Genomic DNA, 22,979 nt, shown 5'->3' with positions numbered 1-22,979 from the left:
CACAGTTTATCATTCACAGTAGAACAGGACTGTCCACACAGAAAATGGCATAATATTGTTTAATACTGGCAAATGCCAACCAAACAATAAAACAAAATAATATTTAAAGTGAAAGGCAATCTGCAGCTGGCACTCTGTGAATGAGCTAATTGATTTAGAAAACATTTGTATAATGTTTGCTAGAGCCACTCACATCAGACTGTCCCTCTTCCTCATTGAATAGAATATTAGACTGAAATTGCTTTAGTCAAAGGCTGGATCATTCTGGCAAGTCTGACTGAGTCTTTCGGTGTGGTTTTTCAAAAAAAATAATTTGAATGTAAAATAATAATATAACACGAGCTTCAATATTATTTGAGAAGAGTGGAAATTTACTGGAGACGCACATTCAGAATGGGAAATAAGCAAAGTATATTTACTGAAGAACAGCTAGATGAATATCAGGTAAGTCTACAGAATAACGTAAAAATATACAAGGTTATCACACCCTTAACGGTGCATTTAAATGTACAGATTTATAATGTTATAATAAAAGAGGAATCTTTGTTAAAATAATTCCAATTTGGATGTCAAATGATAGGTAAGGCTTGTTTAAAAACAAAAAAAAATTCTTGGAAAATGTACAAAGAGAAAATTATTTTAATGTCACTAAAGAATAGTATTATGTAATAGGGTATGGATTATTTACAGAAGTAATGATTTTTGATTTGAAATATAATAGGTAACTTTTGTTATCTCTCTAATTTAAGAGAAGCTTGTGAATTTCAGCAAGTTAAGTCATTATGTGGATGAAGTGAATGGTGGGGTTCTGATATTTATGAGCATGCAGAAGGCTAACCAGAAAATGATGGAAGAAAATATTGTGAAATATTTTAGCCAGGACACATTATCAGAATTTAAATCACTGTAGCTCTGTTTAGAGGAGGGAATGTCAGCTGGGTCACAAACTCCTTCATAATGCTGTTGAAGGAATGAATGCAAATACTATTTTAATTTTTGAGGCGATACGGTTTTTAGATCTGCTGGCTGTTGTGAAGAGAACTTCTTACCTTTACCACAGCTGTTATAATACAAGTAACATTCCTCAGTAAGTGCATACAAACTATATATCACTGAACTTACAGCAATGCCATAATCACATTATGTTGACAGTGTGATAATTGTTTCCAATCAAAACAAGAAGCTACTGTGAGTCATGGATAAAATTCACAGGTCACTACCAACAGAGTGTAACCTTGCAATCATCTGAAACTGTCTCTTGTTAAGGTATATTGTAATTAAAATATAAGAAAGTATGTTATTAACACAACACAAATAATGAACATTTATTTATTTTTTATAATTTTCTTAATGTACGTTTTCAAATATATAGACAAACTAAGGCACAGGTACAAGTGCATGTACTACCTTGTAATGATGCATGATTTCTGTTGGGATGTACGGTGGCATGCAAAAGTTTGGGCACCCCTGGTCAAAATTTCTGTTACTGTGAATAGCTAAGCGAGTAAAAGATGACCTGATTTCCAAAAGGCATAAAGTTAAAGATGACACATTTCTTTAATGTTTTAAGCAAGATTACTTTTTTTATTTCCATCTTTTACAGTTTCAAAATAACAAAAAAGAAAAAGGGCCCGAAGCAAAAGTTTGGGCACCCTGCATGATCAGTACTTAGTAACGCCCCCTTTGGCAAGTATCACAGCTTGTAAACACTTTCTGCAGCCAGCTAAGAGTCTTTCAATTCTTGTTTGGGGGATTTTCGCCCATTCTTTCTTGCAAAAGGCTTCTAGTTCTATGAGATTCTTGGGCCATCTTGCATGCACTGCTCTTTTGAGGTCTATCCACAGATTTTTGATAATGTTTAGGTCGGGGGACTGTGAGGGCCATGGCAAAGCCTTCAGCTTGTGCTTCTTGAGGTAGTCCATGGTGGACTTTGAGGTGTGTTTAGGATCATTATCCTGTTGTAGAAGCCATCCTCTTTTCGCCTTTAGCTTTTTTTTCCACAGACTGTGTGATGTTTGCTTCCAGAATTTTCTGGTATTTAATTGAATTCATTCTTCCCTCTACCAGTGAAATGTTCCCTGTGCCACTGGCTGCAACACAAGCCCAAAGCGTGATCGATCCACCCCCGTGCTTAAAAGTTGGAGAGGTGTTCTTTTCATGAAATTCTGCACCCTTTTTTCTCCAAACTTTCCTGCGTCCTCACCACAAAATTCAGTGTCAGAAGTTTGCAAAGGAACATCTAAGCAAACCTGATGCATTTTGGAAACAAGTCCTGGAGACTGATTAAGTTAAAATAGAACTTTTTGACTGCAATGAGCAAAGGTATGTTTGGAGAAAAAAGGGTGCAGAATTTCATGAAAAGAACACCTCTCCAACTGTTAAGCACGGGGGTGGATCGATCACGCTTTGGGCTTGTGTTGCAGCCAGTGGCATGGGGAACATTTCACCGGTAGAGGGAAGAATGAATTCAATTATGGGCTCTCAATGTAGAGTTGAAACGCAAGCTGTGCAAACCTGATGCGACGGCTGCATTTTCAGTAATTTTTGCCCATGAAAAGGATGTTTTTTTTAAAATCAAATTTCTTGTAGACCTTATCAGGAGAAATTACTGAATGGGCTGTGGGAAGATTATCACTGCACTCGAATCACAGTGCAGAAGTGAGAAATAGCCTTATGTTCAAACCTACGGCCACCTCAAGGAGAGCCAATGTCAAAGTGTTCAAGCCTGCAGCACTTTTGACCACTTAACATAAGAAAGTAAGAAAAGGAGCAGGAGTAGGTTATTGGAGCTGTAGAGGTTCCTCTGCCATTCCATGAGACCATTGGCCTCAACACCGTTTTCCAGCTCTCTCCCTGGACCTCTTGATTCTCTTGTAGTTCAAATGTCCTTCATTCTCTGCCAAAGTCGAAGTCAGATCAAATTTATTGTCACGTGCACAAGTACACATATGCACAGGTGCAATGAAAAACTTATTTGCAGCAGCATCACAGGTACATAGCATTACAGACACGACATTCACAAAAAAACATAAAATAAAGTCCATTGTAGTGCAAAGTAGTCAAAGTGGTCACGGTGTTGCTATTCTGAGCTATATCCAATGGCTCTACCTCCACAGCTTTCTGGGTAATAAATAAAAGAATAATTCTGAGGACAAAAATCTATTGAAAGTCTATACATGAATATTTTTCCATGAACTTCCCTCCCACAACACCTACTACTTTTGGAATACTAATTTCAGATTTGTCTTAAGATACAAATTAAGCAGAAGAAGCCTTTACTTACGCACTGAAATTTATTTAAGAATAGAACAAGAAACAGGAGAATGTTGGAGAAGGAAATTGCATGAATTAGAGTCAAATCTGATGTAACTAGAGAACTTATGGTCTCGATAATAAGACCCACAAAAGGTTGGGTAATTTTGCTGAAGAGATAAAAATGGAAAAATGGAGTACATGATCCCAACTTGCCATTTCCATGGTTACAATTGTGCTCCCTGTGGTGCATTTTGTGGGCTGTGTGTGCTCTACTTTTGTTAAAAGGGATTGTACCTTCATGGCTACAGTCTTTTGCCAATGATCTTCTGATCATGTGTTAATGTATCCAGTTGCTGGGTGAAAGATGGGAGGAGATTATAAACGAGTCCTGTCATTGTTGCTTGTCCAATTTTTATGCATCCATCTACTTTGCACTCTTGCTAATTTGCCCTAAATATTGGAGCCTAATGAGAGGGACGGGAAGATTGGATTCTGAGGATGAAAAAATAGATGCAGAAGTGAAATAAAAATGATCACCTATAAATTTTAAACCCATAACCCCTTCATCCCAGGCCATTGAAGTTTCAATCCTGCAGGTAGTCAAGGTTTCAAGAGAGGTTGGTGACATTGCCTGCATGCAAATCTCACTCTGAAAATACTGCTTATATTGTCAAATACCAGCCTTAACTTGCTGCAGAGGTTTAATTTATATTTATGGTGCAAAGCCTCCAATTTCTTATGCAGAGGTTAGTGCCAAACTTTTTTTTTTGCAAGGTTAATGGTAGGGCTTTACAAATTGTCCAATAAGTTGTGGTGATTTGTAACTCTCAGCATATTTCTTCATTGATACAAATTGGGGTCTTGTTTAGACACTTCTAATGGCTAGCGCTTATAATTCCCTATTATCCTGCTAGCGACTTCTGAGAAATAATCAATTAAATTCTGCCAAAGCCAATATAGAATTCTGTGCGGAACCTAATTAGTAATGGCTAAGACTTCACTGTGAGCATTTATTGAACAGTAGGTGGCAGCAATGGAATAGATTTATGGCAAAACTCAATTGATAAATAATATCACTACATTACATGCAAAATGCATTTAAAGCTTAAGATCCAAATGACTTACAAAGCTAAATTGAATACATTTAAAATGTAATTTTAAGCAATATTGCTGATCAAGAATCATAGTTGAAAGATGATCTCCTTCTGAGATTTATACATTTGTTTTTATAATATTAAGATCTTCTAATGCAGCTCATCCTTAGTGATTGAGTTAGCAAATTGGAAAATATGTGGAATTTATGCATTCAGAAATGTCTTTTATCTGTATTTGGTTAGCAAGGTAAAATGAACAATTCTTAAATGCATATAGAACCATAGAACCATACAGCACAAAACAGGCCCTTCGGCCCACCATGTTGTGCCGTCCATCAAACCACCCTCACACTATCTAACCCTTTCCTCCCGCATATCCCTCTATCTCACATTCCTCCATATTCCTATCCAACAAACTCTTGAACCTGTTCAATGTATCTGCCTCCACCACCACCCCAGGTAGTGCATTCCATGCACCAACCACTCTCTGGGTGAAAAACCTCCCCCTGACATCTCCCCTGAACCTCCCACCCATAATCTTAAAGCCATGCCCTCTCGTCTTGAGCATTGGTGCCCTGGGAAGGAGGCGCTGGCTGTCTACTCTATCTATTCCTCTCAATATTTTATATACCTCTATCATGTCTCACCTCATCCTCCTCCTTTCCAGTGAATAAAGCCCTAGCACCTTAAGCCTCTCCTCATATTCCATACGGTCTACTCCAGGCAGCATCCTGGTAAATCTCCTCTGCACCTTCTCCAACGCCTCCACATCCTTCCTATAATGCAGCGACCAAAACTGAACACAGTACTCTAAGTGTGGTCTAACTAGAGTTTTGTAAAGCTGCATCATCACTTCGCGACTCTTAAACTCAATCCCACGATTTATGAAAGCTAACATCGCATAGGCCTTCTTAACTGCTCTATCCACCTGTGAGGCAACTTTCAGTGAACTGTGAATATGAACCCCCAGATCCCTCTGCTCCTCCACACTGCCAAGTACCTTGCCATTTACCCAGTACTCTGCCCTGGAGTTTGTCCTTCCAAAGTGTACCACCTCACACTTCTCCGGATTGAACTCCATCTGCCACTTGTCAGCCCAGCTCTGCATCCTATCAATATCCCTCTGTAAGTTCTGACAGCCCTCCACACTATCCACAACACCGCCTATCTTAGTGTCGTCCACAAACTTACTAACCCAGTCTTCCACCCCCTCATCTAAGTCATCTATGAATATCACAAAAAGTAGAGGTCCCTGAACCGATCCCTGCGGGAGACCACTAGTCACTACCCTCCAATCCGAGGGCACTCCTTCCACCACAACCCTCTGCTTTCTACAGGGAAGCCAATTCCTAATCCACACAGCCAAGCTTCCCTGGATCCCTTGGCCTCTGACCTTCTGAAGAAACCTACCATGAGGTACCTTATCAAACGCCTTACTAAAATCCATATAGACCACATCCAACGCACTACCCTCATCAATCTTCCTCGTCACCTCCTCAAAGAACTCTATCAGGCTTGTGAGGCAAGATCTTCCCTTCACAAATCCATGCTGGCTGTCCCTAATCAGTCCATTATTCTCCAGGCGTTCATAGATCCTATCCCTTAGAATCCTTTCTAACAGCTTACCCACCACAGACGTAAGGCTCACTAGTCTGTAATTCCCTGGACTATCCCTATCACCTTTTTGGAACAAGGGGACAACATTCGCTACCCTCCAATCCTCCGGCACCATCCCTGTGGACAACGAGGACTCAAAGATCCTTACCAGCGGTTCAGCAATCTCCTCCCTAGCCTCTCGAAGCAGCCTGGGGAAAATCCCGTCAGGGCCCGGAGATTTATCCGTCTTGATATTATTTAACAACTTCAACACATCCTCTCTCTTGATATCTACAACCTCGAGAACATTACCCTTACCAGCACTCCCTTCCACGTCCTCAAGACCCCTCTCCCTGGTGAATACCGAAGAGAAGTATTCATTGAGAACTCCCACTTCCACCGCCTCCAGGCACATTCTCCCACCTTTGTCCTTAATCGGACCTACCTTTACCCTAGCCATCCTCCTACCCTTCACGTAGGTGAAAAGGGCCTTGGGATTTTCCTTAACCTTACTAGCCAACGCCTTTTCATGTCCCTTTCTAGCTCTCCTCAGCCCTTTCTTAAGTTCCTTTCTCGCTACTCTATATTCCTCATGGGCCCTGTCTGAACTTTGCTGCTTATACCTTATGTATGCTACCTTCTTCTCCCTAACAAGTCGTTCCACCTCTCTCATCACCCACGGTTCCTTCACCCTGCCATTCCTTCTCTGCCTCACCGGGACATACTTATCCCTAACATCCTGCATAAGATCCCTGAACATCGACAACATCTCCATGGTACATCTCCCTTCAAAAAGGACATCCCACTTTACGCTCCCAAGTTCTCTCCTTATAGCCTCATATTTCGCCCTTCCCCAATTAAATATCTTCTTGTCCTCTCTGCACCTGTCCCTGTCCATGACAATTTTAAAGGTTATGGAGCAATGGTCACTGTCCCCCAAATGCTCACCCACCAATAGATCCTTCACCTGTCCCGGTTCATTTCCTAAAACTAGATCTAGCATGGCATTCCCTCTAGTTGGCCTGTCAACATACTGCGTCTGGAATCCCTCCTGGACACATTTAACAAATTCTGTCCCATCTAAACCTTTGGCACTAAGCAGGTTCCAGTCTATATTTGGGAAGTTGAAGTCTCCCATTATAACAACCCTGTTATTTTTGCTTCTCTCCAAACACTGCCTGCCAATCTGCTCCTCTATATCTCTACTGCTACCGGGGGGCCTATAGAATACTCCTAGTAGAGTAACTGCTCCTTTCTTGTTCCTTAATTCTACCCATACAGACTCTATATATGGTTTACAAATGGCAGTAATCTCTATTCTGTAATGTTAGCTCCCGATAATACCTCACTTTGTGGCACACTCCACAGATTAATTAAGGCTGAGAACAGGTAACACCAACTCAGGTGACTCTTCATGTTTCACAGCTGTAGCTGCTTCAGTAACCAATATATCACCTCTCCACCCCCCACGCCAACTTTAGCCATGTTCTCCTCTTTCCCCTTTTAACCAAGAACGTCAAGTTAGAATTTCTCCTTTCCTTAAGACATATTTCAGTAATAACTGTGATATCAGACTTGTGCACAGCACATCTATCTGTGTCCTAATTTCATCCACTTTATTTACGAAACACTGTGATTGTAGGCTGTACCATTAGTTGTTACCAACTAACTTTTTTTTTCTAACGCTTATTTCATCTTCCTTCCAAACTTGCTAACTAATTCCCTGTTTCTATTTCCAACTTTCTCTCCCTTCTGATTCCACATTCAGGTTCCCAGTCACCTGCTAGTAACCTCACCGACAGTAGTATTAAACAAAAAAAGACAATTGTTGGAAGAACTCAGCAGCTCAACCAGCATCTGTGGAGGCAAAAGGTCTAAGCTGACATTTCAGGTTGAGACCCTGCATTAATCTTCAGTAGTAGTAAACTACTCTGTAATAATATGTCCCTGACCCAATGAAGTGTAACTTGTCTATTTTGTACAAGTCTACCCTCCCAAGGACCTAAAGCCTTTTCTGCCGCCACACCTTCTATCGCCACAAGCTCCTTCTTCTGTGGTAATTGGCACATGGAACTAGGTGCAGTCTGAACTGAAGAGATTCCTCCCTTTTGAGGTCCTTCCTTTTACTTTTTCCTAATTTCCTAAAATCTGCTTCCAGGATCAGATCCCTCTTTGTTCCTGTGTTATTAGTAGTGGTATGACCCACACCCCCCTCCCTGGCACAGAATGTTCTTCAGCTGCTGGGCAATGTCCTTGACACTGGTACTGGGGAATTAAAATACCATCTTATGATCATGCTGCAGAAATACCAGTCTACTCTCCTAACTGTTGCACTCCAGCCTTTGTAATTTCCTCCTTTCCCTTTGTACAACTGACCCAAGCAATGGACCCACCCCATTGGATCTGGCAGTACCCAACAAGGACTGTAACCTCAACAGTACTCGGAGGTGAATACGACAAGAGTAAGACGCATTTGGGGGATTCGTGCACTATCTACCTGGACCATCTTTTCTGGCAGTCACTCATTCCCTCTTTGTTGTTGCCAGGTAGTAACTCCTGAATGCTGTTGCCCATGTAACTCGCAGCCTCACAGATGCATCACAGTGACACTCAAGCTCTGATAACATGGGTTCATCCAGCTGACAGAACTTCCTTTGTTTGTGTCTAGGACATGGTGAAATACCCTGGAACTCCTATGTAGTACAGGAATTCACAAGAATTGAGGTGACCTGCTATGCCTCTATTCACTAGCTTACTAATTAAAATGAGGCAACTCCCGTCATTCAGTTTTCACAGTAGTGTTAGATAGCCTAATGAATTATCCTGAGATATGGAGTAAATGTAATTTACAAGTCTTTGCATGTTTATGTTGGACAAACTTTAAAAAATGGCAACTAAAAAATATTGTTTTCTATTTCAAGGATTGTACTGTCTTCACAAGGAAAGAAATTCTGAGGTAAGTCAGTCATCAATAAGCAATGTGAGGGCCAAATGGTGCCCCTGTTCAGCAAATGGCCTATCATGCAGTGAAGTCACAACCAGAGCAGATGGTCAGGCTGTCTGAAGGCATCAATTTTTGTCTAAAGATGAAGTCTTTTAGGCTTATGCAAAGCTGTCAAGATTAAAGTGAACATGAGGCACCATTTCAATAGATTGTTTAGAATGCTTGTTCTTTGCTTTTCAGTGTAAATGTTAGTACAGTAAATATTCAGAAGTGCATTCTTGTGCATGTATTGTGCTGACTACTGTTGCCACATCAAAGAGCAGCATCCATTAAACAGAGTAACATAGGAACTGTATATCAGCACAATATTATTAATTCCATGCATTTACAAATTCAATAAATATGGCTTGGCTTTTTAAAAATGTATTTATGGGATGTGGGAATCACTGGTAAGGTCAGCATTTACTTCCCATTCCTAACTACCCTTGAGAAGGTCGTGAACTGGTGGCTCAAACTTGCAGTCTGGTGAAAGCATTTCTCTAGTGTCATTAGGTGGTAAATTTTATTATTTAGGCCCAGCGATGATGAAAGAATGGTGATATATTTTCAAGTCAGAATAGAGTATGAATTGTAGGGGACACACCCAAAGGTGCTGACATTCCAAGAGTTTGATGCCCTTCTCTTTTTTTTGTGGGAGAGGCGGTTTGGGCAGCACTGTTGGAAAAGTTTTGGTGAAGAACAGCAGCGATCCACCCATGGAAGACAAGTTAAAGATGGTTGAAGATCAAAGGAAAAGGATGAAGAATTTTCTTCTCATCTCTGTCCTGAGTAGTCAAACTTTTATTTTGGGACTGTGACCCCTGCTTTTGGACACATAACCAGGAGAAACTTCAACTTTGCATCTCCAATGTCAATCCACAATTTTGCCCATTTCATTGAGATCAGCTCTTATTCTTCTAAACTCAAGAGAATGTAGACCCAATCTGCTTAATCTCTCCTTATAGTAAACCCTCTTCATCCCAGGAGTCAATTTGCTAAATTTGCATTCATTTTACTTCCTTTATTGCAAATATAAGTAGGTAGATCCATTAGGAGGGGAGACCAGACCTACACACAATATTCCAGATGTGGTCTCATCAAGGCTCTATATAACTGGAGGACGACAGCTCTACTCTAGTATTCAGATCCTCTTACAATAAAGATCAATATACAGTTTGCCTTCCCTATTGTTTGTAGCACCAACAATATTAACTTCCAGTGATTCCCGTATAAGGATATTCAGGTTTGTCTCAATAGCAACACTTTTAAGTTTGAGGCTATTTAAAAAGTAGTTCATCTTGCTACTTTTTTCTTCCAAAGCGAATGACCTTGCAATTTTTTCACATATTTTAATTCATGCCTTCTTCCATTTACTTAGCCTGTTTATTTCCTCTGAAGCCATTTTGCATCCTTCTCATAACTTGTATTTCCGTTCAGTTTTGTATTGTTAACAAACTTGGATACGTTACATTTGATTGCCTCATCCAAATCATTAATATATCTTGAAAAGCTGGAGTTCTAGTACCAATCCCTGTGGCACCCCACTCGTGACAGCCTCCCAACCCAAAGATGACTTCACTGTTCCCATTCTCCATTGTCTACCTGCTAACTAATCTCCATTCCATTGCCATATATCGTCCCCAATGCTACATGCTTTCATGTGGGAACTCCGGAAAGACCTTCTGAAAGTCCAAATACACCACAATCACTAGTTTCCCTTTTTATCAATTTTTCTAGTTAGAATCTCAAAAGAAATCTATTAGATTTGTCAAATATAACTTCCCTTAAATCCATGCTGACTCTGTCCAGTCCTTTTATTTAAGTTCCTTAATAGTAAATTACAAACATTTCCCCACTATTGATGTCAAGCTAATTGGTCCACAGAACCATTTTCTCTCTCTGACCTCCCTCTAAGAGTGGGGACATATTTACTACTTCCCAGCCTACTGGGACTGTCCTTAAAATTATGGAATTTTGGAAGGTAACATTCACTATCTTCAAGGCCACCTCATTCAAAACCTTCGGTTGCAAGTCCTGAAGATGCATAGATCTCATTAATTTCTCCAACACTACTTTTTTTTTACTGCTAATGCTAATATTTTTCAGCTTCTCATTCACTCCAGACCTACTCCACTATTTCTTGGAGGTTTTCTATGCCTTATTCTGTGAAGACCAACAGAAAGTACTTGTTTTATTTCTTGGCTATTTTCTTCCTCCCACCTCATTCTGTAAGGCATCTGCTTTAACCTTTGCAAATCCTTTTTCACGCTTCCATAGGTGCTTTATATCTATTTTAATCCTTCATGCTAAGTTATTCTTGCTTTCTACTTTCCTTTCCTTATCAATTTCCTGGTCTTCCATTGCTGAATTCTGAAATTTTCCCAATCTTCAGGCCACCTGCTGTTTTATGCTGTTTCTTACTCCACCCCACTTCCTTTCACATCACAATTATTTTCCATTTTAATCAAGATAATTCTGTGGTAAAACTTGTCCAATAAGTTCTCCCTATTCATTTAACTCTTACCCCTTCATTATTTATAACATACAAGGAAAATTAACCCATTTCCCCCTACCTTTGTTGTATCTCTGTACTCTTTCAGATTATATCACAGATTTCATGCATTGGCACCACAGAATGTCCCCTGCCACTTCAATGATAGTGAAGATATCAAACTACCTCTGCAACTCATCAGCAAGATGCCAGAACTGAAGGTATGAGTGAAGGACTGAGTAGTGATGGCAAAAATGTCATGGCTCTTTCACTTGTTGAAAGCTCTGCTACCCAGTACAAGAGCTTCCTGAGATTGGCTCATAATAACGCAGTTATCCTGATATCTAACTCTTCTCACCCAGTGTGAATAAGGGCAGGTAAATGCTACTCCAGATACATCCTGTGGATATTTGTACAAATGCCGAACATTTGAAATGATTTTTTTTTTATTTTTCCCAGGAAAACCCCTTTCACCAAAAAATCCTTCAAGTGTTTTCAGAAGATGAGCAGGGGGTCATGACATTTAATGAGTTTCTAAATATGTTCTCTGCCTTAAGTGATGTGGCACCTAACAATTTAAAGGCATATTATGCATTTAAAATTTACGGTAAGTCTTCATATGGTATGCGAACTGCGTCTTCAGAATGAGTGGAAATCTTTTTAGAGTTTTAGTCTTAACTATTAATTGAAAATTAAATTTATTGACCAGTCTATTGTCAGGTGTCTCCTATCAAAATCAAAATAATGGTGTTGCCCAAGGAATGCAAGTGAGCCTATGTAAAATCAAGCAGAAAGTTATGCTGCCAGAGCATCCTTTATTTCTGATCTTTTGTGTAACAATACCATTGAAAATTAATGACCCACCCACTTTATAATTCCTATACTTTGAGAATAAAGTGGAGGGCCATGTTTTGGAAATGACTGGCCTTAGTGTCTTTCTCATACCTTTGCATTTATTGTAGGACATAACAACATGGACGATGTAACTGTTCATATAACACAGCACCAGGCACAGTAGTGTAGCAATTAGCATAATGCTATTACAGCACCAGCGACCCGGGTTCAATTCCAGCCGCTGTCTGTAAGGAGTTTGTACACTTTCTCCATGTCTGCATGGGTTTCCTCCGGGTGCTCGGGTTTCCTCCGGGTGCTCCGGTTTCCTCCTACATTCCAAAGACATACGGGTTAGGAAGTTGTGGGCATGCTATGTTGGTACTGGAAGTGTGGTGACACTTGCGGGCTGCCCCCAGAACACTATGCAAAAGATGCATTTCACTGTGTGTTTCGATGTACGTCTGACAGATATCTTAAAATTGCTCCTGGCAGCTGTTATGGCACAAAATCACGTGCTGGATTGCAACATTCAACATTCAACATTCCATACCCTAAAGCATGTCGCAACACCTCCTAGATTAGTTGTTTGATGTTAAGTTCTGCAACTGAATTTCTTCATGTGAGGGTGAGAATTCCATATTATAAAAATGATTAGCAGACAAGGTTGCAGCCAGAAGAATAAAACTCTTTGTTGCTAGTATTGTTATTTTTATATAAAACTGAACAACAATTTTCTCTAATAGCATAAAAATCTGTTTGTTTAATAACTTAAAATGTAACTAGCCTTTAATTCACTTCAGACACAGCACATAGTTTTAGACTACAAAACAGAGCAGCAAGATGTTCCATGATGAAAAGATAAAAGGCTGATCCCTTTGATTATGACATAAAAGCTGCTGTGAATCACCAATCTTTTGTTCTCATTCCCTGCAATTTTCTCCATCTATTTTTCCCTAATAAAGCTGCAATTCACTTTCCAAAACTGATAAATGGTTGAATTGACTTCCTTGCATAATAGTTTGCAGCCTGGTAAAGAAGCAGGCATGGTGGAACAATGATCATTAACTCTTTTCAACCCAGGAGAAAGCAATCAACTCTATTGAAATTATTGGAAAGTACTGATTTTTTTTTTAAATGGTGAGGGAATTCCATCTGACATCTTGAGATGGAATAAATGTGCCATAAAAATATTCACATTAAGAGGATATATTTTCAGTAATAATTTACTTGAAGCAAAAGCTATCAATAAATTAAATTCTCCAAATGATTATTTGGAATCTTTCTCTGTGACATGAAGCCTGCGCTAGGATCCATATGGATTCATATTTACTTCTTCATGTTATTCTGACAAAATACACTCAGTACCAATTGATATTATGGAGTCATACTATTATGGAATTACACAGAAACAAGCCCTTTGGCTCAGCTTGTCCATGCCAACCAAGTTGCCTACCTGAGTTGGTCCCATTTACCTGCATTTGGCCCATATCCCTCTAAACCTTTCCTATCCATGTACCTGTCAAACTGTCTTTTAAACATAGTAATTGTACCCGCCTCTATCACTTCCTCTGCAGCTCATTCCATATACTCATCACCCTCTATGTGAAAAATTTGCCCCTCACCTTAAATCTATGCCTTCTAATTTTGATAAGAATCTGAAATAAATTATTAAGTTGTCAACATGTCCACATAGATAGGCAAGCTGTACATGATTAGCCATTAACGCATAAGTAGAGCTTTACTCTGAAGTGTGAATGTGAGACCCAGTAAAACAACAAAGCTAAAGACAGGAAAATGTGAGGATCCTACTTACCATAAATCAAATGTTGAATTAATAAAGCTTCTTATTGTCAACCCATCAAAATAAATTCTACTGGACTCAGATAATGTCTCAGTTGCTGAATACTATGGTGACATATCACTGAACAGGAAGTTCTATTATTTGATATTGGCTAAGTGTACAGTTTGTTAAAAGGTTGTAACAAAAGTTGCTTGGAACTTCAAGATTCTTGGCTTGGCATTTGAAATAGTGGCAAGGTTTACAAGGAACTTGTTACAAAGTGATCTTTGTTATTTCTTGTAATGCTTGATTTTCCATTGGCATACACTTTGGTCTTCAGTTTTTGAGAAACCTTGGGTGATGTCCCAAACCACAGATTCTTCACCGAGTTATAAAATGACAGAGAAAATGAGGGGTAAATTCTAAATAATGTCAAATTTCAGAAATTGGTCAGGTGTAAAGCAGATTCTACATTTCATGTCACAGAATTCCCAGTCATATTCCATTATCCTGCAAATATATGACCACTGGAACCTTTATGGTGCAGAAGCACTGATCGATGGGGAATGGGGCTAATGGGATTGGTCTGCTGGGACCCAACATTGAGCTCACAGCAATGGCCTCCTCCTGTATTATTATATGGTAGAATCATCGAGATGTGGCCCTTTCAATTCACCTCGTCTGTGCCAACCATGATGACTATCTATGCGAATGCCATTTGCCTGCATTAGGCCGATGCCCCTCTATGCATTTCCTGTCTAAGTACCTGTCCAAATACATTTTAAATGTTGTAATTGTATCTCCTCCAGTACCTCCTCTGGCAACTTGTTCCAGATAACCACCACCCTCTGTGGGCAAAACTTACCCATTAGATCTACATTTCACTGTGTTTTGATGTACATGGGAAAATAAAGAAATCTTACCTATCTTATCCTTTAAATTTTTTTCCTTTCTCCTTAAACCTGTGCCATTTTATTCTAGACTCCCCTGCCCTGGGAAAAGGATTCTATCTAGCCTACCTATGCCCCTCATAAATTTATAAACCTCTAAGGTCACACCTTAACCTTCTACATTCAAGTGAGAATAAACCCAGCCTATCCAATCTCTCCTCATAACCACAGCCCTCCATTCCAGACAACAGCCTGGTGAATCTTTTCTGCACTCTCTCTGTTGCTACCATGTTCTCCCCGTAGTGTGGTGACCAGAACTGTACAGAGTTCTCCAAGTGCACTCTAACTAATGTTTAATAACATAAAAATAAAAAGTAAGATATTAAAAGTAAAGTAATAGATATAAGTTAATATTTGGTGCTTTAGTTACAGAACCTTGCTATTAATCCCCCAACAACCCCTCTCCTCACCTCCCCACTTTCCGAACTGAGAATACATTGGCTCCACACAAACCTAGGACACAAACAAACAATGAACAGGTCCAGGAAACCAATTTCAGTCCCCAAATAAGGTTAGTAGTTGCATAAGCAAAAAACAGTCTGTTGGAAGAACTCAGTGGGTGGGTCAAACATCAAATGTGAGAGGAAAGGAATTATCAACATTTTAGGTTGAGACCTTGCATCAGGACTAGTTAAGTTTTGTAAGTGGTAATAGACACAGTATTTCTCTATCAATCAGTATAGAAAGCAAATTTACAACAACTTGTATTTACATACTGCTTTAACAGATATAGAAATCCTAAGGTGCTCCACAGGTGCATGCCAAGCCAAAGCAAAGACAGAGGAATCAAAGGGAAGGATCTAAAAGAGGATCTTAAAGTAGGAAAAGGAGAAAGATTCAGAGAGGAAACTCGAGCGTGTAAGGCTCTGGGCAGCTGAAGGGTCATCTGAGGGGACAGCTGCTTGTGGTGTGAGCTGGGTGGGCAAAAGACCAGTGAAGGAGAGGCAGAGTGTTCTGTTTGGAAATGGCAAATCTGTGAATGGGGATTTCAGCAGCAAGCTAGCAGGAATTAAATTATTGAGGTAGGGAAGGCAGTCTGAGGGTGGAGGGTTAAAAAAGGCTTTTCCTACAGCTTTGCAAATTAATCCTATTCAAGTATTTCTACAACTCCCTTTCAAAAATTATTATTGCATTTACATAACCAGACTCCAAAGGAATGCATTGCTGATCAGAACAAATTGCTGATTTAAAATTCTTCTTCTTCATCTTCCTCTTACTCTTTTGCTTGATACCTTGACCCTGTGTGCTTTGATTACTGAGTCTTCTCTGAATCTCTGTTCTAAGGAATATAACCCTGTTTTCTTTAGTTTCTCTTTAAAACATAAGTTCCAAATTCCTGGTTATATTCCAGTAAACCTCCACTGCACCTGCTCTTAGGCTTTGCCCAGAATTCATTTGTGAACTTATCAGTAATTTAAAAGAACTTCCTTGCTCTTGTACTTCACACTTACATTTATAAAGCCATGGCTCCCACCTATTTAAGAGCCATCTCCTTTGTCATATCCTCCTCAGAGATGTATGTACACAGAATCTCGTATCTCCCTGCTCCTACACCCAATTTAAAACTGTACCATTTAATTTATATTGTCTTTTCTCATTCTTCCTACCAAAGTGTTATCACGTCAGACCTCGTGTTTGATTCCATCTGTCATATCTCTTGCCTTTAATCTCCAGAATTTCTTGCTGCTTCAGCCATTGTTGTTTATTTTCTTGTTACAGCTATGGTCACTTCATTTTTGTTTTGCTTCAGATATGTGTTCCCAGATGTCTTTATTCATTTCACTCTATGAAGTTCACTCATTATTCTTGGCTCATTTCAGAATCCCAAATTAGAACAATTATTAGCCTTCTTCAATCTCTTCCTCATTCTCCAGTACAAAATCCATTTACCTTGTCTAGAGAGGTGTTTAATTCACCTCATTAATCTTCTGTTTCTTTCAACCTAGTGGGTGCTCTGATATTTGGGAGTACCTGTACCATGGACTCCCAAAAAAGGAAAGTGATTCACTATCAGATATTTCAAAAATTTGCAAAAAAAAATTATCTTACTGCTGAATTCACCAATGAAACAAACCATTGTATCTGTGTCAAATTTTGCATAGACTTCAACAGTGATAACTTCATTTGCCAATCTGATCTGGAGGTAATGCTCAACAAGCTTACAAACAAGGAACTGTCAGATGAAGAACGTCAGTTGGTGTGCAACAAAATCATGGAGGAAGGAGACCTGGATGGTGATGGGAAACTTTCTTTAGCTGACTTTGAATATATGATTACCCGTGCCCCAGATTTTGTGAGGTAATTTCAAAGTGGATCAATGCAAGTTTTTGTTATTTCTTTTTAATTTTGCCCATTTCATAGAGCATGAGATTACATTGTAAACAGTACTAATAGCCATCTACTGATATAAGAGGCCAACCTTCCTATCTAAACCTTTCTGGAAATACCAGGGATCCCAATGGGACTGTAAGTACATTCTGTGAGTAATTCACAGATTTGATGCCCGATTGATGTTGAGATTGTTGACCCCATGAAGGGGTTCCATTTGGGAAGAAAATAATTTCAGATGATTAGGTTTCAGAGATCAGGGAGGAGAATTAAGATCACAATCAAATCTAAACAAGAGTTATAAAATGGGGAACTTGAAGCAATCATTGGTCAGTGAGCACCAGTGTATTGGGTCATAGAGTCATACAGCATGGAAACAGGCCCTTCGGCCCAACTGGTCCATGCCGACCAAGCATGCCCATCTGAGCTAGTCCCATTTGCCCGTGTTTGGCCCATATCCCTCTAAACCTTTCCTCTCCATGTACCTGTCCAAGTACCTTTTAAATGTTGTTAATAAACAACAGTTATTAAAAATGCAAGACAGGTGCAATTGAGATGCAATTTTGGATATGCTCACTCCTATGACAGGAAATTACTGCAATATTTGAGTCTGAAATTGGTAATTCCGTGGAAGAGGGCTTTGCCAGCAGATGGATTAAGGCAGGGTGAAGGCAGAGAATTTGTGAAGGGGGCTGGTGGGTAAGCTGTTGTGTGATGGAGAAGAAATGGGATAATGTCTGGGGTCAAATAAAACAGCACAGTTTCAAACATACTGGTTTAGTTTGAATTGGTGACCAGGTAGATGAATGAATCAGTGATAAAAGTATGGAGTCTGTGGCAATAGTCATTGACAATGTTTTTAGTATTTCCAATATGTAAGGGGAGGAGTTGTCTCACTGTAGACGAGACATCAGTGTGGAGAGGTTGGGCAGAACCATCAGTGTACATGTGAAATTTGAGGCACCACATGAGTACCATGTCATTGGATATGGAGGGGTTGGAATGTAGATGAGGAGAAAAATCCCAGAGAGAGTAAACAAACCCAGTCTGGCATCTTATCTAACAGACAACAACTTTGACAATACTATAGTTCTTCAGCACTGCACTCAAATGTTAGCTTGAACCGTGATCCACACTTGTCCTTTCAACCTTGGCTTAAATTGAAGTGTTGTATCAGGTGTTTGCCATTTCATGTAATACGTTGGGATTGGTATTGGTTTATTATTGTCACTTGTACCGAGGTACAGTGAAAAACTTATCTTGCATACCGATCGTACAGGTCAATTCGTTACATAGTGCAGTTACATTGAGTTAGTACAGAGTGCATTGAGGTAGTACAGGTAAAAACAATAACAGTACAGAGTAAAGTGTCACAGCTACAGAGAAAGTGCAGTGCAGGTAGACAATAAGGTGCAAGGTCACAACAAGGTAGATTGTGAGGTCAGAGTCCATCTTATTGTGTAAGGGAACTATTCAATAGTCTTATCACAGTGGGATAGAAGCTGTCATTAAGCCTGGTGGTACGTGCCCTCAGGCTCCTGTATCTTCTACCCAATGGGAGAGGAGAGAAGTGAGAATGACCCAGGTGGGTGGGGTCTTTGATTATGCTGGCTGCTTCACCAAGGCAGCAAGAGGTAAAGACAAAGTCAGTCCAAGGAGGGGAGGCTGGTTTCCGTGAGGAAGGAAAGGATTCACATCAGAATCAAGTTTATTATCACTGACTTGTAGTATGACACGAAGTTTGTTGTTTTGCAGCAGCAGTACATTGCAAAGACATAAAATTACTATAAATTACAAAAGTAAATAGTGCAAAAAAAAGAATAACATGGTTGTGTTCATGGACCATTCAGAAGTCTGATGGCAGAGGGGAAGAAGCTGTTTCTGAATTGTTGAGTGTGGATTTTCAGGCTTCTGTACCTCCCCTCTGATGGTAGTAGTGAGAAGAGGGCATGTCCCGGATGCTGAGGATCCTTGGTGACGGATGCCACCTTCTTGAGGCACTGCCTCTTGAAGGTATCCTCGATGGTGAGGGTTGTGCCTGTGGTAGAGCAATTACTTAGAAAATATTCACCTAACATTCTATAAATAGCTGTTCATATTTTTGTTCAATTTGCTTGCAATTTTAATGCTACTAGTACAAACAGCTTACTTCAAATCTTATACAAGTTTTAATCCTAATTCAATACCATATACTCAAAATTTTATGATAAATTGAAGGTACGGGGTGGCTTGACAGATAGTAGGGGGTAATGTGGAGGAAGAACTTTGGGTGTGTGATTTCAAAGTAAGACATCCAAACATCCAATTCTTCAGGTCTGAAATGTTCTGAAAGTAGCACAATTTCCCATTTTAAAGGAGAGATATCAGTAAAATTTTAATATATTATTTTATTTTTTGTGATTTCATTCTGTCATGATATCAGAGAGGTTGGCTCTAAATAGATGATAGCAGAGAGATGCTGTTTTATCTAATGGGGGTGATTTTAATTCTCCTTCCCATTCTCTGAAACCTATTCAAAGAAATTATTTTCTTCCCAAATGGAACCCCTGCATTGGGTCAACAATTTCAACATCAATCAGGCATCAAATCTGTGATTGTACCTCACAATATGACTGAATTATTCACAGGATATACCCACAGTCCCATTGGGACCACTGGTACTGCCAGAAAGATAGGAAGATTGGCCTCTTACATCAGTAGATGGCTATTAGCACTGTATACGAAGTTAGCACATTTTGTATGATTCATGGAATGAGCAAAATTAGTAAGTGAATATGTTATACTATCTAAAGAGTTAAATATTAACATCTAAATTAATTTTATTTTTCAACAGCACTTTTCACATTAGGATCTGAAGAACTTCAGCACATGAGAGGCATCAGTATTGGCTGCCACACAATAAAACCTTTACATCTAATGCTACTCTGCATGATTTTTCTGCTGGAAAGGATTCCATGACCACAATCTGAGGCAAGATTTCTATTACATATGCCTTAGTATTTTAAACTAAATGACGTTTTCTTAATTAGTTATCCAAATTATAGTTTTCCAAGGCTTAATTTCATCTTATCTGACTGCTGCATTTGAATTGAATTAAAGAAAAAAACCGTATCAGAATGCAGTCTTATTTGAAATAGTTCATTAGGCCAAACAGAAGGATAAGACAAGAGCACTTTAAAGTGAATGTTTCAAGCAGTTTTGGAGATTTCTTCCTTATCTTGCTGTACCTATTCAGTTGGAATACTAGTTAGAGGCATCTGTACCCGGTTTTCGTGCTGAGAAATCCTGCTGTAATTATCACCAGTGCAGCATGTTGGAAGCTTGCAAATATGATTCAGTATGTACTGTCCTGATTGAACAAGAATTTCCACATTCATGATCTGAAAGAAAAGATGCTCATTGAAGAGATTTTGTTTTAAAAAAGATAACCCTCTTTTGATGAATTATTATATCGGGTGTAGCTTTCACCAAAGTTTGATTCCCCCATCCCATGCACTACTCATCAAGAGGACGGGAAGGACAAATACTCCCTATCTCCAATAACGTTGTTTCAAAACTAATCATTAGTCAAATACAATAGGAGAACTTCATTTTATTTCTATTTGTGAATTTTGCTGTGTTCATGGATTCCAGTCTCAGTGCTGTATTTTTCTGAATATTAATAAAACCATGCAGAAAATTGCATTCAGCCCTTATTGTTTCAGTCATTAAGGTTTTAATATAAATTGAAGCTGTTGGGGGAGGGTGTTTAGTTTCTTCAACTAAACCCATCTGCAGTGGATTAATTGATAGGGACTTATTGTTATGGGTAGGCAACAACGCCTTTATTGCTGTATCATGAGACTAGCAAGAAGATAAAAGCTGAAATAGATGGGTCACAGGGTTTTAATGTAACAACGTCAATGTACTGTTTGATCAGGCTCATTGCAGGCCTCTGTGCCCAATCTCCTTGGCGCCCAATGCACTTCAACGTATTGGACACTCAACATTACTCTCTCTTTTCCGTTCAAAAAAAAATGCAAAAAAGTAATTCCCAGGTGATCCTGACTTGCTCAACTGTAGTTAAAAATCTCTTCATGGTAGATAGGGCTGTACCCTTATTTTTTCTCTGCAGCACTCTCCAAGTACTTGTCCAAACACCTATTAAATATTGTAATTGTCTCTGCCTCCACCTCCTCTCTGGCAGCTTGTTCCATTTATCATCCTCCCTGCAAAAAACTTTACCCCCCAAATCTCCCTCAAATTCCTCCCCTTTCACCTTAAAGCTGTGCCCTTTTCCTGTGTCCTGGGAAAAAGGTACTGACTATCTATCTATCCTATTTATGTCCTTTATATGTTTATAAGCCTCTATAGATCACCCCCCAGCCTCCTATGTTCCAGTGAGAATAAACCCAGCCCATCCAATCTCTCCATAGAACTACAGCCCTTGATTCCAGGCAACACCCTGCTGAGTCTCTTCTGCACTCTCTCTATTGCTACCACAGCCTTCCTTCAGTGTGGCAACCAGAACTGTACACAGTCTCTAAGTGTGGTCTAACCAATGTTTTGTACAGCTGGAACATGACATGAATTAATAGTGGGTCTTTTATTAAAACAGTCTCTCCCTTTCTAAGACATATGTACTAAGAAGACTATTGTTCATCTGATGTTTCATGAATTGACTAACCACATTGTCAATAGCTGGTTTACAAGATTCTGCTGCAGCTGCAGACACCCGCTTTCTCTTACCTGCCTGTTCCTGTTGCTATTTCTCTTTTGTTTAAAGGGTTAGTGTTTTGATCATGTGCTACCCTGCTTGCTATGAGAGTGTGGTCATGCAACCAAATGTGGTTTTTCCCTGCCAAATGACCCTGATTGCAACTTACCCCAGCAAGGAGCCACCACACTTGGGCAAGAACAACAATGAGGAAGGTAGTCTGACCATAGCTCTAATCTAAATCTCAACTAGTTCTAGTAAAAAAAACATGCATTTTATTTTCCTCTAAAGAGACTCAACAAAATAAATCTCCCAGCAAAATGAAGTGTGCTGCAGAGAAAAGTACAAACCAACCATACTCTTTATAAAAAGGTTTAGTTAGGTCGAGACAAAAATTAGAGTTGAGCAGCACCATTGTGAATTTCATTGAAAATAGTCAACCACAGCATTATCTCAGTGATATGAGACAAAAATTCGGATTCAATTTTCCTCAATACTGCAAGAAAAGATCATGCTCCACCTTGTGGTACAGCTGTGCAAACCCACAGTCAACCAGTGAAGTGGAAGAGGCCAAGTGTGGAGTTTCACAGAATCAGAAGGCTGACTCAAAAACTAAGTTTGTGTCATACATACATTCTTAACACTGCTAACACCCCAACAAACAAGTCAATGTAATAAAACTGAACTAGATTAAAGTTATAAAGAAATTCTCAAACCATTTTTTTTGCAGCTGAAGAAGTGGAGTGGTAATGTGATAAGGTTCTTTTTTAAAAGAATCATGCAATGTGTGGAAGAAGGGGATAGTTTTGCAGGTTTATAGTGGGAAGTATCCCCAACCCCTGATGACTATGCCAGCCTCCATCAGTGCAGACTGCCAACTCAGATATCAGATTTAAAGATCGACCTAGTCCCACAATTCCATCAGAAACTTCCTCGATCCCCAAGTATTGTCCTCAGGAGAAGCTGGTGATT

At 39.5% G+C, this 22,979-nt stretch overlaps 1 protein-coding gene across 1 annotated transcript; it reads left to right on the top strand.

Annotated features, from left to right (window-relative positions):
• The first annotated feature begins 393 nt into the window (after positions 1-393).
• Positions 394-20,888, top strand: LOC127580672 (calcium and integrin-binding family member 3-like). Its single transcript, XM_052034369.1, has 7 exons — positions 394-444; positions 3,606-3,773; positions 8,867-8,901; positions 11,529-11,640; positions 11,879-12,026; positions 17,086-17,281; positions 20,145-20,888. The coding sequence occupies exons 1-7, from the start codon at positions 394-396 to the stop codon at positions 20,164-20,166; spliced, it is 732 nt and encodes a 243-aa protein (XP_051890329.1). The 3' UTR covers positions 20,167-20,888.
• The last annotated feature ends 2,091 nt before the right edge of the window (positions 20,889-22,979 follow it).

Source organism: Pristis pectinata, chromosome 2, assembly GCF_009764475.1.
Source record: "Pristis pectinata isolate sPriPec2 chromosome 2, sPriPec2.1.pri, whole genome shotgun sequence".
In the NCBI taxonomy this organism is placed as follows: domain Eukaryota; kingdom Metazoa; phylum Chordata; class Chondrichthyes; order Rhinopristiformes; family Pristidae; genus Pristis; species Pristis pectinata.
This window is presented reverse-complemented; position numbering and strand designations above follow the sequence as displayed.